The 16510-nt window shown below is 31.9% G+C and overlaps 1 protein-coding gene across 3 annotated transcripts; it reads left to right on the top strand.

Moving 5' to 3' along the window:
* The first annotated feature begins 588 nt into the window (after nucleotides 1–588).
* On the top strand, nucleotides 589–8750 carry LOC115957469 (probable disease resistance protein At4g27220). Of its 3 annotated transcripts, XM_031075713.1 has the most exons (4): nucleotides 589–628; nucleotides 735–836; nucleotides 5405–8402; nucleotides 8539–8750. In XM_031075713.1, exon 3 carries the CDS (start codon nucleotides 5472–5474, stop codon nucleotides 8397–8399), a length of 2928 nt encoding a protein of 975 aa, XP_030931573.1. In that variant the 5' UTR covers nucleotides 589–628; nucleotides 735–836; nucleotides 5405–5471; the 3' UTR covers nucleotides 8400–8402; nucleotides 8539–8750. The 3 variants fall into 3 exon arrangements, with proteins under 3 accessions (XP_030931573.1, XP_030931575.1, XP_030931572.1); XM_031075715.1 differs by having other exon boundaries at nucleotides 589–836; nucleotides 5405–8384; XM_031075712.1 differs by having other exon boundaries at nucleotides 589–836.
* Nucleotides 8751–16510: the final 7760 nt, after the last annotated feature.

The raw sequence follows: 16510 nt of genomic DNA, 5'->3' as shown, positions 1-16510 counted from the left end.
TCATAACTTTCACAAGACAAATAAGAAATATCAAATACTAAGCAAAGGTAGATATAGTATTTATTTATATATTGATTAGTTAAACTTGTGATAGCAATAATAATATACAAATTATAAAGCAATAATAATATACAAATTATAAGGACACTTATATTATATTAAGTAAAATAAAAATTTTAAATTAAAATAATTATATACTCAATTATATCTATTGCTTTTAAAAGAAATTAATTTTAGAATCATACAATTTTATATATTTTTTGGGCACAATTGTAAATTTAAATGTCTAACATTTACATATAAACTTATTATTTTTTCTTTATTAGTTACTCTTTATCAGTAAAAAAGCTAGAAAATAAATGGTGGTATTAGATTTTTTTTTTTTTTAATTTGTAAATATTTATTGAAACTTGAAAGTACTTTAAGAGTTCAGATATTTGCCACATCACCTTGGGCAAGGTGAAAAAAAAGGAATGGCTGAAACTTGGACACATTTAATGAGGTGAACGGTTCAAAGACAAATAGTCGAAGACCTAAGAGAAGACTTTGACAATTTGGACACATTTAAAGCAGCCCATTAACCACACATATTTTAGAAAAAGATAAACCGAGTTTTCTTAGCAAAGTTGTACGAAATTTCTCCTGACTTGCTAATTTCCCATTTTCTTTATACATCATAAAAAATGCTTCACATATTGAATCTTGTGCTCTGAATCACTTTCCTCTTTCTACAGAGGGAGATTTATGATGCTCGTTGTTACCTTCTTGGCGTAACTTTAATGCTTATTTTTCCACTGTAATCAATATCTTGAAGAAATATCGCCATTTCAATCTAGGTATAATACTGCCCACTTCTTTCTAATCTCATTTGATTTCCTAATAGTTTGTTCTCTGCCACTTATCCTACTGAAAGTTGATTTCATATATATGCTACAATTGATGTGATTAGCTTTGTTACCATATAATAATTTATGTGGGATTATGATTGAAAGAGAAAAATAAAGATCATTAAAATTAACATGGTTTGGTCCGACAATTTATGTTTTCGTTAAAAAGCCCTTAACAATTAGATCTATGCTATAAACTTATTTTTTTACAATGAACTTTAGACTAATTCTAGATTAACTCTAAACTTCCTTTATCTGCTCAAAAATTAAGGTTATTATAAGTAGGATTAGGATATTATCTTGTTTACAATACAAGTACATTGAACTCCCATTAGGATAATTGACTTAGATCATGATTAGACCTTAATATTTTTAACAATATAAAGTATGATGAGATCGTTGAGATGTTAAAAAACAAATACTAACTATTAATTAATAATATAACTTTTTCTCAAAAAAAAAAAAAATAGAACTAATACTTATTGTTCTGATTATTGATATTTGATTGAAAACATAAATTGTGACTGGTTTACTAAAAGAAATTTAAAATATATACGCTACTATTAAATAAGGAATAATAATAATAATAATAATAATAATAATTTTTTTTTTTTTTTTTTTTTTTTTTTTTTTTTTACATTTGCTCCCATAAAAAAAAAAAAAATTTCAGGCCACTTTATACTTCAAAATCAAAGATTTTTTTTTCCCAATTATAATAAGGGGCCTAATCTTAACCGATTTTAAAAAATCAATTTTTAGTAAAGCAAATAACACTAGCTTCGTCACGTACTCATAGAAATGAATAAAAAACCATTCAGATTGGACTGAAAATTTGGTATGGTCTGTTGAATTCAGTCACTCCTAATCCCATTTTTGTAAAAAAATAGGGTCAACCAAATTGAACAGGACAATTCCATATATATATATATAGATATATATATTTTAAAAACTAATAATCTAACTCTCCCTTCTCCTCTCATTTTATTTTAATACCATTGAACTTATGTTTTGATTTTTTTGAATCAGTTAGACCAAAATTATTTGCAAAAAACCAAAATATTCAAAGTCCCAAGTGCAGGCCCAGGATCGAAATCCGGAACGGACTGACCAGGACGGGTTGAGATTGATCATTTGTCCAAGGTTTTATGGAACTGAACAGACCGGTTTGGTCCCAAAAAATGAAATAACTAGCCTAGACTAGACAGTGAACACCTCTACTTGCTACATGCATATTCAAATAATTTTTCAAATTTTCACTTTTGTAATACTCATTTTCAATGGTTTCATAATATAAATTTATAATAACATTCAAAATTAAATTAGCTAAAAATTTTGGCCATCCAATGATACGAAATACAATAAGATTTAATCCTAAATCATTTAAAATTTCATAACATCTATTAACCATATAAAAAGAGGCAATACCTCTACTGTCATTTTGGTTTATTGAGCCACTGTCTTCTTCTTCTTCTTTTTCTTTCTATTTTTTTAATTTTTAATTTTTTTTTTTAGTTTTGAACAGTAGCTACAGCTTTTTTTTTTCTTTTCAGTCTTCCGCTTGTACTTTTTTTTTTTCCTTTTATATATATTGTTATACTGATACAACAAATTTCACAATATTTTCACAATTATTGAGGTGTCAATTTCTTATAAGTCAAAATAAAATAATAAAATATGAAACTGTGACTAACTACAACTGAAAATAAATATTTTGTGAAAATGTTATGACACTTGTTAGGTGAATGTATAAAAACTATGGTACTTTTGGTTTATTCAATATGTAATTTTTTTTTTCTTGGTCGGTTTGTGCTCTTTTTTCTACTTGTACTGACTAAATAAAAAGAGGCAATGCCTCTACGGTGCCCCTTTTGGTGTAGTGAGCCATTTTCCCCCCAAGTCTTGAACAGTTGCTATAGTGCCACTTTGGTTTCTTCAAGTAGCATTATAGGTTTGTAGCTACAGTAGCCACAACCCTTTTTTTTTTTTTTTTTTTTCATTCAGTCTTTCATTTGTACTTTTTTTTTTCTTTTAAATATTTATGAGAACCTGCATATATATTGTTATACTGACACAACAAATTTTACAATATTTTCACAATTATTGAGATGTCAATTTTTTATAAGTCAAAATAAAATAATAAAATATGAAATTGTGACCAATCACAACTGAATATAAATGTTTTGTGAAAATGTTGTAACACTTGTTGAATAAATGTGTAAAAACTACAGCACTTTTGGTTTATTCAATATGTACTGTTCATTTTTTTTTTTGGTCTCAGTCATCGATTTGTGCTCTTTTTTCTATATATAAAAAGAGAGAATAGGCTCATGAATAGTGTTATGAACAGTATTTTTGGTTTAGTGACTTGCCTTTTTTCTCTTTTTTTTCCTTCAAGTTCTAACTTGGTTGGAGCTTTTTTTTTTTTTTTTTTTTAAGGATCTTTATATGTTTACTTTTTTACTTGTAATGTAAGCTTATATTGTATCCACACAAAAAGTAGCAAATATTATATACATTTGCCAAAAAAAAAAAAGTACAAATTTTGCAAATATGTATAACATTTACTAATTTTTATGTGTTTACAATATAAATTTACATTGTAAGTGCAATGTATATTTCTATATATATATATATATATATAAAGAATAAATGGGAAAAGTTACAGTAATTTCGCTACAGTAGTTTTGATTTTTTTAACTTTCACTGTTTTGCTGGCCTTTTTATTTTATTTATTTATTTATTTATTTATTTTTTTGGTGAATGCATAAAGTTGTAGTATATTTGTTATATTATTTTTGGTTTGTCCACAATAATTTTCACAACACTTTCATAACAAATCAAATATGGTAAATTGTTATTGATTCTAATTTAAACTTACCAATGAAACTACTTTTTTGCCCACCAATAACAACTTGTAGTAACCTACAACTTATAATTTGTTATGAAAATGTCATGGACATAACATTTTTTTGTGTGAAAAATGTTAAAACATATTGATGTTGTCACAATATTTTCAAAACTGCTGAGTTGTCAATTCTTTACAAGTTAAAATAAAATATAACAAAATTATAAAGGTATTATGAAAATGTTGCATCATTCTATTGTGTTTTTAGAAATTTTTTGTTGGCTTAATCAACTTTGTTGTTATTCGTTATCGTTCTTAGAAGTTTTTGGAGAATAGATATATTGTCTTTAGCAAGTAGGTATTAAAAAAAATATTATAGTTAAATAAATATTTATATGTTAAATAACTACCCTAACTTTATGGTTAATCAAAATTCTTAAATAAATGAGATTAACTTTTTACGACATAATTATCAAAATTCTTAAAATTAATGTTTCTTTTGATTAATGTAAATTTCTATATATTTTAAAAATCAAATAATTCATGTATTTGTTTTGTAATATAAATAAAATTTAGAATTGACCTTAATTACTAGACTACTTTTTTTCCACATGCTAACTAGTTTTTTTTTATAAAGGAGTAAAAATTTGAATATTCTACACCACTCTCGATTTTATCAAATGGAGACTTTTTGACCAACATACCTTTGATAGTGGAGTTTATGCAAAGGTCGATCATTAATAGGCCAAATTAACCTCTGTCCTCACTCCTATCAGTTTAGGGATACAAACACAATTTTGTATTTAGCAGTGGACGACTTTGAGGTGGACGTGACGAAGGAGTCTAGTATATTTGGAACTTGGGCTTTTGAGAATTAATTACTTCATCAAGCCCATTTATTTGATTTATCAAATTTCACCCACTTAAGGATTTATTAGAATATTTCTTATACTTTGTCAGTTCCCAAAAATGCTTATTACAAACAATTTAAGATCGCCATTAGAATTGTCTTAAACCAAATCAACACAATCATGAGTAGTATGAGTGTATGACACTTGAGTTTATCCATGATAAACAGAGTTCAAGGATTGTAGAAGAAGATTAGACCTACACGAGTGAACCTATATTTCTAATATCAATTGAAAGTTACGTTTAGACCTCTAATTGGCTTAACCACCAATTTTAATTAATTGATTCACAACTTAATCTAGGTTGTTAATTAATCAAGATTCAAGTCACAATGTCTATATAGATAAACACAATCAAAACAATAGAAACACACACAGAAGTGAAAACTTTAAACAATAAACACTTTAAGGCAATCCTGAATAAGAAAACTAGAAGGTTATTACAGTACATACGATGCTCCTACTAGCAACTATAGAATCTTGTCTTGAGCCTTCTAAGGTACTACGATTCGTTGCTTGGAAATTAGATTGTAATATCTAATTTTTATTTTTTATAATAAGTGTTCTTATATAAAAATTTTAAAATAACTATATAAATTCCTTTTATAAAAATAATTAGTGCACCTTAGATAATTAATTCATGAAAATCAATGCAGTTATCCCATTAATATATGATGGAAATTAATTATAGTATTTCACTGAAAAAAAAATGCAAAGTTTTGATTTTGATGAGGCATAACTTTTTTTTTTTTTTGGAGAAACAGATGAGGTAGAACTGAAAAGGTTAATTGAAGAGAATTCTGATATAGAACCTTGTGCAGAGACTTACGAATGGAGAAGTTAACCCAATTTCTTGAACCAGAAAAACTAAACCAAGTTCTTGAACTTGGAAAAAAGATTTGGGATGAAAGTGGCAAATTATACAATTATCATAGCAGCGCTGGTGAGCATGTAAATAAGCTCAAGAGAAAATGGGAAGAACTAGAATGTCAGAAGACAGACGTAGAAGAAAAAATGAAGTCTGAACTTTTTCCAGGAAAGAGACCAAAGAGAGAAGTTCAACTTTGGCTCCAAGAGGTAGAAACAATTAACGGGGAGATACAAACTATTGAAGAAGAAGGTGGCAGAGGGATCTGGAAGTATTTCCCACGTATGCATATGGGAAAACTTGCATGCCAGAAGATACAAGATGTGGAAGAACTTTATCAAAGAGGTGGTTTCAGAGATAGTTTGGTAGTTGATCCACCTATAAGCCATGGAGAAGAATTGCCGACTACAACATTAGTAGGAGAAAGTACAACCAAAAGAACAATTGAAAGGGTTCGGGAACACTTATTGTATGAAAATTTTAGGAGGATTGCTGTTTATGGCATGGGAGGCAGTGGTAAAACGACAGTCATGAAACAAATCAATAATGATCTATTAAAAGAGAGAGACAAGTTTGATAATGTAATTTGGGTTACTGTATCAAAGCCATCAAGTGTTTTCAAACTACAACATGACATTGCATGCAAGTTGAAACTAGATCTCACAAACTTTGGGGATGAAACTACAAGGGCAGGCAAGCTAAACAATGAATTGAAAAATTGGAAGAGGTATGTGTTAATCCTAGATGATGTGTGGGAAGAATTTCATCTTGAGGATGTAGGGATCCCAGAGCCCACTCCAACAAATGGATGCAGATTACTATTGACAACTCGAAGTTTGGAAGTTTGTAATCGTATGGATTGTGTGAATATTAAAATGGAGCTTCTTTCAGAAGAAGATTCGTGGGATTTGTTTTTAGATAAAGTGGGTTGTGATGTTTTGAATACTCGAGATGTAGAACCAATTGTGAAGGAGGTTGTCAAAGAATGTGCTCGTTTACCTCTTGCAATCGTCACAATAGCAGGAAGCTTAAAAAATGTAATTGATGTTTCAGAATGGAGGAATGCATTGAATGAGTTGAGGACACCAAAAAAGGGGTCCAAAAATGTAGATGCTGCTGCAATATTTGAGAGGCTTCGATTTAGTTACGAACGCTTAAAAGATGAGGACCTTCAACATTGTCTATTGTATTGTGCACTATTTTGTGAAGACCATGAGTTTGAAAGAGATCGATTGATTGAGGATTTAATTGATGAGGGAATAATAGAGCGGATGGAGAGCAGGCAAGCAGAGTTTGATAGGGGCCATACTATGTTGAATAAACTTGAAAGGGCTTGCTTATTAGAAACTGGGATTAACCGTAATGTGAAACTGCATGATCTAATAAGAGACATGGCCCTCGAGATTGCGGGTCCTAAGTTCATGGGAGCAGCTGGCGATAGAGTGATGGATTTTATGCGGCATGAAGAAAGATGGGGAAAGGATCTTGAAAAGGTTTGTTTGATGGACATGAGGGATAGGCTAAACTTTCCTAATATATCACCAAGATGTCCTAAACTTTCAACCTTGCTTCTAGACAATAATTATTTTTGTGGAATCATTGCAAATTCTTTTTTTGTGCATCTGCGTGGACTCAAAGTTCTTCGTATATGTAACAGTAGTATTACATCTTTGCCGAATTCAATCTCTGATCTGGAGAATCTTGCTACATTAATGCTTATTTCTTGTTACTGTTTATATCATGTTCCTTCATTAGTAAAGCTTACGGCATTAAGGAAGTTGGATCTTGGATGGTCACGTAGAATAAAAGAAATACCTCATGGTTTGGAAATGTTGGTCAATTTGAGATATCTCAATCTTGAAGGAACCAGAATACCGGAGATTCCATCGGGGATTTTATCCAAACTTACTCAACTCCAATTTCTCAAATTAAATTGTGGAAAATTGAATGTGGAAGAGATAGTAAGCTTGAAATTAGAGTGTTTTAAAGGAGCATTTTATGGTGTTGATGACTTCAATAAATACGTGGGATCCTTGAGGGAGGGACAACTTAGCCATTACAAATTTATAGTGAGAGAAATGACGGCCAAAATAGACGATGATGTATTTTGGGAAAGTGAGGGCAAATGTGTAATGTTATACAATTGCGATGTAAGTTTGCTCCCAAAAGACGCTCAAACCCTAACTATTTTCGAATGTAACAATTTAAGAAGTTCATCTGATGCTCCATATATGGAATGCGCAAGAGAACTGAAGTCTATTTTTATTGTGTGGTGTGAAGAAATAGAAGACGTTCTTTCTTATTCTTACACCTTCCCTCTTCAAAGGCTTGATCTTGAATATTTGGGTAAGTTACAAGTACTGTTTAGGGAAGAGAAAGTTGCATCACCACTAGACATCCCACCTGGCACCCTTTCCTGTCTCAAACAATTTTTAATTATCGGGTGTCCGATTATAAAGAAGCTCTTCACGCCTGGCTTGTTGCAAAACCTGGCCAACCTGGAAGAGATTGAAGTCCAACTCTGTGAGAGATTAGAGGAAATAATAGGTGCAGCATCGGATGAAGTTGAAGAAGAAATAGATGAGGAAGGAAAGGACACCACCATATTCCCCCGATTGAGGAAGTTGGAATTATATGACATGCCGAGACTGGAGACCATCTGCAGTAGCAGTAATGCAATAGTTTGTGATTCTCTCCAAAATATTAAGATAGTAAAGTGTCCAAAGCTTAAGAGATTACCTCTTTCTCTGCGGGATGAACAACTATCATCTCCACCTTCTTCATTACGGATTATAACACAGAAAGAATGGTGGGGGTTGCTGGAATGGGACAATCATGCTACTAAGAATGCCCTTGAACCCCTCTGTCAGTTCGTTGTAAGTGGATCCTGATGAGTATGACTCTCTTTTCACTTTTATATCTCTGGTTTATCTTTTATGAGGGCGATTCAATTTATTCCTTATCTACTTATAATACTCCTTGCTTTCTTACTAATCTCGTTTCCTTTTATGCCCCATTTGGACCACTCAGCGATGAGATCTCAATGGACGGAGCAGATTCACACGAAGAGCCACCTAGCAATCAGCAATGAAATCTCGTACTCAATGTACGGGGCAGATTTACATGACTTTTCCTTTGTAAGTCAGACCCCAGACATATATGCTTATCCTTTTTAATTATTTTTTCTATAAAAATTGTTTTCACAAGTGGTTTATTTTCCTGTTTGGTTTGATATATATCGTTTGGATAGAATTTATTTTGTTGAAACTGAAAATTGAAAATTGAAAGCACTGTAGAAAAATAATTTTTAAATATGTGAATAATACCGTGAGACTTATTTTTAATGAAAAAGTGGTTGAAAAGTGAAGTTGTGGGACCGTGAATGCACTGTTTACTGCTGACTTGGTCAACAATTGCGGCTGAAGAAAAAAAAAAACAAAAAACGCAAACTTGTATCCAAACCCTCATGTCACCAAGTCGAGGCAGCTTGTGAACTAATTTTGCGATGTAGGCCCGCAACAAGAACTTGACTCTCAAACTGTTTTTCTGTGTGATTCTTGTTTTATTGGTTGTTAATTTCTTATTGTTTGAACTTTTTTGGGTTATGATTTATGAACATGAGTTCGTCTTTTAGACTAAGTGGTATGATCTTCTCTAATATTTGATATTTCATGTTAAAAGCACGTTTGATAGACTGTAATAGATACTGTAACGTAATAACTAATCCTATGGTTTAGTTGTACATTTGTTTGGTAAAGCTTTTATTACAAGGAATAATTATTCCTTATGAATAACTATTTCTTAAAATGAGGAATAGTCCTTCTTTATTAAAAGTTCTAAATTCCTATTCCTTCACTTAATAACACGCTCAATTAAAAAAATTCCCAAAATATCCCCCTTTACCTGCTTTTCCAAAATTTTCATCTCCCTCTTAAAAATTTTCTATCTCCCTCCCTTTTGAAATATTTTGTCCCTTCTCTCAAAACTTTTCCAACTACTAGATATTTCCTATTTCTACAGGTACGGCCTTTCTTTCCTCTCAGTTGCTGCTCTCTCTTCTTAAGAATTTTTTTCTCACCAACTATATCTCTGGGCTGAGGCCGAATTTGGCAACCGTTGTTAGTGTGTTGCCGATTTGTGCTGGTCTTGAAGATGGGGTCATGGTGAGACGTATTCATTGTCATGTTGTGAAGATTGGTTTGGATATTCACGTGAATATTGGCAATGCGATGGTTGATGCATATTGGAAGTGTGGGAATTTGAAGGCTACAAAGCAAGTTTTTGATGATATGGTTGAGAGGAATGAGGTTGGATTGCATTTATCACCAGTCTTGCTTTTATGAATCATAATTTGGATGCCTTGGAGAGATTTGGTTTGATGATTATAGAAAACGCGGTTATAGATCAAATGGGCCTGTAGCCACCTTTTTCAGAGTTATAACTGCATTTTAAAAACACGGTTATAGCCCACGTTTTTTGTAGTGCTAATTAATACAAGGGTTAAACCAAACTCTATTACCATTTCTAGTATGCTGCCGGTGTTGGTGAAGCTAGAACACTTTAAAGCAAGCAAGGATATTCACGGGATCAGTATAAGGATGGGTATCGAGGATGATGTTTTTAACGCAAACTCATTGATATGTGCTCAAAATCAGGCCGTACAACTGAGGCATCCAATGTGTTTTATAAAATGAGTGAAAAGAATGTTCTCTTAGAATGCTATGGTTGCACTATTTAATAAAATAGTTATTAATCTTTTATCATCTCAACATTTTGCAAATATAGAAAATATAAAGAGGTAATATAATATCTGATCAACTAGTTATATTTTTTTTTTAACTTATTTTAGTGACATATAATATATTATTTCTAAATATAATTGGCGACGTGTAATACAACCATATTAGTTTTCTAAATATCACAACACATAATACATCATAAATATTATTTCTCATTAAATTTTAAAAACAAAATGATAGCATACATGCACATTGTGCAGGATATCAACTAGTGGTAAAAAATAATATTACACATACCTTCAATACATGATAAAACATTAATACATTATTTTATTTAGAATCAGCATATCGCTGATAACATACATAGGCACACTAGAAACCAAGCCATGCATGAAAATTTATCAAACTTGCAAAAGCTTATTAAGGATAAACTTCAATAAGAGCCCTTAAACCCAGTACAGGGGTTATCTTATAGTCACTAAAACCAGCATCCAGAAATAGCTTAGCCCATTCTGTCTCAGTTCTCTCTTTTCCTTTCACCAATACCATCATCACCATGTCAAAGAAGAGTTGTGTCTCAGTTGACTTCTCAATTTCCTTCTGATTTCCCACCACCAACTCTATGATAATTACTTTTCCTTTCTTATCATTGATTGTGATTGCCTCCTTGCATTGCTTAAGTGGTTTCACGCATTCCTCTTCACTCCAAGCATGCAATATCCACTGTATTCTCATTTGCAAGAACAATAAAATAAATAAATAAAAAACACTAAAACTGTGAGAGATTAACCCCCTAGAAATAATGATATATTTTTTATATTCTTTTCTTTATTATTATCTTTACTCCATGCAATTAAAATAATCCCTTTTCGGTGAAGAAAGAAACTTTTTTACCCAAATATGTGGGAAAATGAAATGCATGAAATGGAACGTACGCAATGACATGAAACAAATGTAATATTTTGATATTTCTAAACAAATGTATTATATGCAAATGTCTATTGCCATATTTTCTAAACAAACATGTTCTTTGTATTCTTGACATATATGCCATATTTTGTACCAATTGAATATTATTTACTTTTTATTCATAAACTCATGTTTCACTCAAAAAAATTTTCAAGAAAATTGAAATTGAAATATTTTATAGATGAGATAATTATCAGTATTTGATAGTATATATTTATATTTTGAAAACATATAGCACATGATGAGAAAAATTATTTCAGTGGTAGTTTTATCATGAAACACATCTAATAGAAAGTTATTGATTGTTGATAAAAGTTATACAAGCAGTAACTTGAACCAAACTATATATATTTATATACGATCAAGTTACAGGTGGTATATCTTTTTATAGTAATACACAACATTAAACATTTTATTAAATTAATATTTTGAAACACTCACTATTGGATTATCTGTTTTGCTTTTCTTTTCTTAACATACACCAAAAAAATTATTAAAAAAAAAAAAAAATTGTGTCAATCAAATGCCATTTACTATGTAATCCATAAACTCATGTTTTGTGTATAATTTTAAAGTTTAAAACATTTGGTATTAAGCATTTTATAGATGTTCATTATTAATTTATGATTATTTTGATATTTTGCAAGTATGAAAAAATATAAGAAGACAATATAATTGTAGAGGCTAGACTACACCTGCTTAAGACTAGGGCTAGAACAGTAGAATTTGTAACATTTGGATTGGAAGTTGACCAAATGCAATCGAAGCCACAAGGGAGGACTCGAATCCAGTTAGACGCCTTTAACTACTACAAACCATGGTTGGTAACTGTTCGAAACCTATGACACCATTCCCTCCTACCTATTGGATCGCAGTGATACATTCATCCCATCCTCTGAAAAGCCTAAGATCTTAGGAAAGTTTTGGACAAAGGAGGCATGATCTTCAATTATATAATGGGGTCTCTCATCCCAACAATGGTATGAAAAAGACTTTTGAGAAGTTTACAGTCCATTCTTATTAATCTTAGATCAGAAAAATTATTTAAATATTAGAGTTGTTTCGACCTACACATTTCAGGGAAGCCATTTCACTAAGAAGGTTTAGTATCAGAAAGGTACCACAGGTATCATGAGGGCCCTCCTTGTGTGGTTTTACCCTATAAGAGCATCAGCACTCCACAATGCTTAAGCCAAATGTAAGGAAGTTTTACCATTTCAAGCCTTAAAATCCTCTCCATCAGAAAATGCTACTGCCCACTATTGCAAATTTTTTTGCAATAGTGCTACAGTGCAATTCTAAAGATAGAATTGCACTGTAGCACAATTCTAAACCAAAATATTCTTTATTTATTCACATTTCTGACTTCCTTCTCTCTCGTCTCTGCTCTGTTTCTCATCTCCATTCTCTCTCCACAATGGCCTCTCTCTCTCTCATCACATCTCTCTCTCACGGTGGGCTATTCTAACGTGGGTCGTGGGTCCGGCGTGGAGGTGAGGCTGGGTAGTCGAGATCGGCGTGGTATGGTGGCGATTTCTGGGTTTTTTGGGTCCAAATCAGCGTGGTATGATCAGCGGCGTCTTTAAGCTTCTTGCGGCGTGGCTTGCGGCGTGGTTTCCTCTCAACAAGTGCAGGCAAGCCGAGTTGTACCACCCATGGAAGTGCGAGACTGAGCGCCAAAAATGAACCCCACCGGGAAATGTGAGATTGGGCTATTCAATGGTCATTTTCTTGAACCTCGCCGGAAATGAAGGCTCCGGCGGAAGTTCCAGACAGAAATTTAGGAATTTTTGTTTGTGGGTTTTGTTGATTGATGCGTTTTTGGTTGATTTATGAAGTTTTGGGTGTTTGAGTTGATGGGTTATTGCTGGATTTTGTTTGAATGATTTCTGGGTTTCTTGAAAATATTCAATGGCCTTTTACTTGAACCTCGCCGGAAATGAAGGCTCCGGTGGAAGTTGCAGATAGAAATTTACGATTTTTTGTTTGTGGGTTTTGTTGATTGATGAAGTTTTGGGTGTTTGAGTTGATGGTTATTGTCGGACTATTTCACCACCTCGCCGGAAATGAAGGATTCGGCGGAAGTTACAGAGGGAAGAGCTGAAAATGAGAGAGAGGAGAGAGATGGGAGAGAAAAGAAAAATTTTTGATATATATTATTTTATTTTGTAAATATATTATTTTAATGAGTAAAAGAAGGAAATAGAAGTTTGGGATGTGGAGGTATTGTAAAATAAGATGGTATAATGATAAAGTGAGTTTTTAGAATGGTAAAATAGGATAGCATTAGCATTTCCCAATGCTAATGCTCTAAGGGATTTACTCTTATAGCCTCACATAGTAATTTAGTGGCAGATTTGTCAAAAAAAAAAATCCTTTGTTTGTTTAGATCCCTTAAATAGAGTATTTAATCTAATAAATTATCCAAGTGATTAATTAGGTTAATTATGAAATCTAGATTAAATAGAAAAATATCATATCATGCACAACAGTGAAAAAGTAAAGAACACATCGATATGATCACCTAAAAAAACTAATGAAACGAACCGTTTCGAGGTAAAAAATTTGGGAGGATTTGACATAATTATTCTTAATGTAAAACAAATTCACTAAAAGAGAATTGAAATTTTTACAAAAGATAAAGTTTCTATGATTTATCTCAAAAAAAAAAAAAACCCTCTTGCACGTTCTATTCCTTATACTTTAGGAAAAAAAAAGTCTCGCACGTGAGATGCACCGAGTCAGACTCACAAACCATATACTAAAATTAAAGACATTCTGGTCTCTTCCATAGCTACTGTACAATTAACGTAGGCCCCCACTTTCCAGAACGTTCAAATGACCGGCACCAACCACCGTTGGATCATCATTGGAGACACGTATTAGTCACACAGCCCAAAAAAATAAAACATGCTAATTTTTGTTTTATACAATATAAAATTTTTACTTTAGTCTAATCTAAGTGTATATGTGTGAAACTCTCTTTTAAAAACTTGAACCCTAACCCTTGCCTCCCACACCCCACAAACACAAAAAATTCATTTTTGCCTAGATTTATTGACCTTTGAAACTGCCTCTCTTGATGCTTTCAAAAAACCATGTCTCTTGTCTTTCTCTTTAGGTACTTAATACAATATGGTAAATGTTAAATATTAGTACTGATACACTACGTTGAATATGCTAGTATGGATACGGAAGTGAAAGTATAAAGTATAAAATATAGTAACACATGAGAGTTACGTGCTTCAGCCTGGCGGCCTACATCTACAGAGAAAACCCTAAAGGGATACATCAATAATATATTAGAGTGTAGTACAAATTCTGTGTTGTAATAAATCATAACATGGGTATATACAGTAGATTAAATTCTAAACGACTTCTAATATAAGTACGAGATTTGACTTGCACACAAAATAGAATTAGGGTTGGGCTTATGCTAAAGAGCTAATATGTTTCTAACACCCCCTCTCAAACTCAAGATGGAAATTTGATGAAATCTTGAGGTATGAAAAGAGTGAGAAAATCCCTTGAATGAATTTTGACTCGGTGACAATGGTTTGAGGAAGACAATAATCTTGTAGTGTTGATGCGACTTCTAATAGTGGCATGATTATACTGGAGAGTTTTGGCGACAGCAATGGGAAGCCAAAGAAGATGAACGTAGCAAAGAAACACCGAGGAAGACAGATATTGTTCTTAAACACACCGTAAGGACAGAAAACCATGGCCACAGGAAGGTGGCTCTATTACCATGTTAAATATTAACATTAATACAACATGTTGAATATACTAGTATAGATGCGGAAGGGAAAGTATAAAGTATAGAATATAGTAATATACGAGAATTATGTGGTTCAGCCTAACGGCCTACATCCACTGAGGAAACCCTAAAGGGTTACATCCATGGAGGAAACCCTAAAGGGTTACATCAATAATATATTAGAGTATAATACAAATCTTATGTTACAATGAACCATAACATGGGTATATATAGTAGACTAAACCCTCAACGACTTCTAATACAATTAAGAGAATTGGTTTGCACACAAAGTAGAATTAGGCTTGGGTCTATGCTAATAGGTTAATATATTTCTAACACCCATCTCAAATCCAAGATGGAAGCTTGATGAAATCTTGAGATTTGAAAAGAGTGAGAAGATCCCTTAAATGAATTTTGACTCTGTGACAGCGGTTTGAAGAAGACAATAGTCTTGTAGTGTTGATGCGACTTCTAACGATAACATGACTATACCGGAGAGCTCTGGCGACAGTAGTGGGAAGCCAAAGAAAATGAACATAGCGAAGAAACACTGAGAAAGACAGAGTAGACTAAATCCTAAATGTTAGTTGAAACTTGGTTGAAACTTGAAATTATCCATTTGCAATTGGTTGAAACTTGAAAAATAATATAGAAAATGAAGGGTTTAAATATTTATATAGGATGAGTAGGATTGATTATATCAAATTATCATATGCTTTGAAGTGATGCAAAGTGCATGTACATTTTTTTTTTTTTTTTTAACATCAAATATAACGTGTGCATTTGCAAAATCAAATTGCCACTTGCAATTATCTAGAATAAAACAAGAACCATTTGTAACATTTTCAATGGATAATTTATGGACCAAGGAGGCCATGGCGCACCTAAAATTTTAAATTTTTGATAAAAAAAAAATTGTAATTTAGTTCATCCCTATGACCACTGGCCGTTCCTAAAGTTAAAACCAAAAAAAAAAATCACTTTTACATAACAAGTCCTTAAAAGTGTATATGGTATCAAATTATAGCTTACTCGGTTATCAAAAAAATTATGGCTTACTTGTTTGGTATATATATGGGAAATGCTAACGGGTGCCCATAAAACAATAGTTAACAATCCATTAAAAAAAAATTATGGGAAAAGGAAAAAAAAACAATTAATTTTATAACGGTTTTTTTCATTTTCCATAAAAGCGATGTCAAAACATTCCTAAAATAGATTGTTAACAATTGCCCTAAAGGCATCCATTAGCATGACCCTATATATAATTTTCAATTTTCAAATTGTTGTGTTTGCCTGCTGCTTCCTTTGTTTATTTTCATCTATATATATATATATATATATATATATATATATATATATAACCGAAGCTTTTGAAACTCCCACAATTTTTTACGTCAGCACAATATTTAAATTAAATTAAATTTTCCACCTCATCACTGTTTTCCTTTTCCAATGCAAATTAGACTTCTAGCCAAATAAGGACACTCTCCCACCGCCTCTACTCTCTCCTATTTAAGAATTGCTTGCGTAG

The sequence above is a fragment of the Quercus lobata genome, chromosome 8 (assembly GCF_001633185.2).
Source record: "Quercus lobata isolate SW786 chromosome 8, ValleyOak3.0 Primary Assembly, whole genome shotgun sequence".
Lineage (NCBI taxonomy): Eukaryota > Viridiplantae > Streptophyta > Magnoliopsida > Fagales > Fagaceae > Quercus > Quercus lobata.
This window is presented reverse-complemented; position numbering and strand designations above follow the sequence as displayed.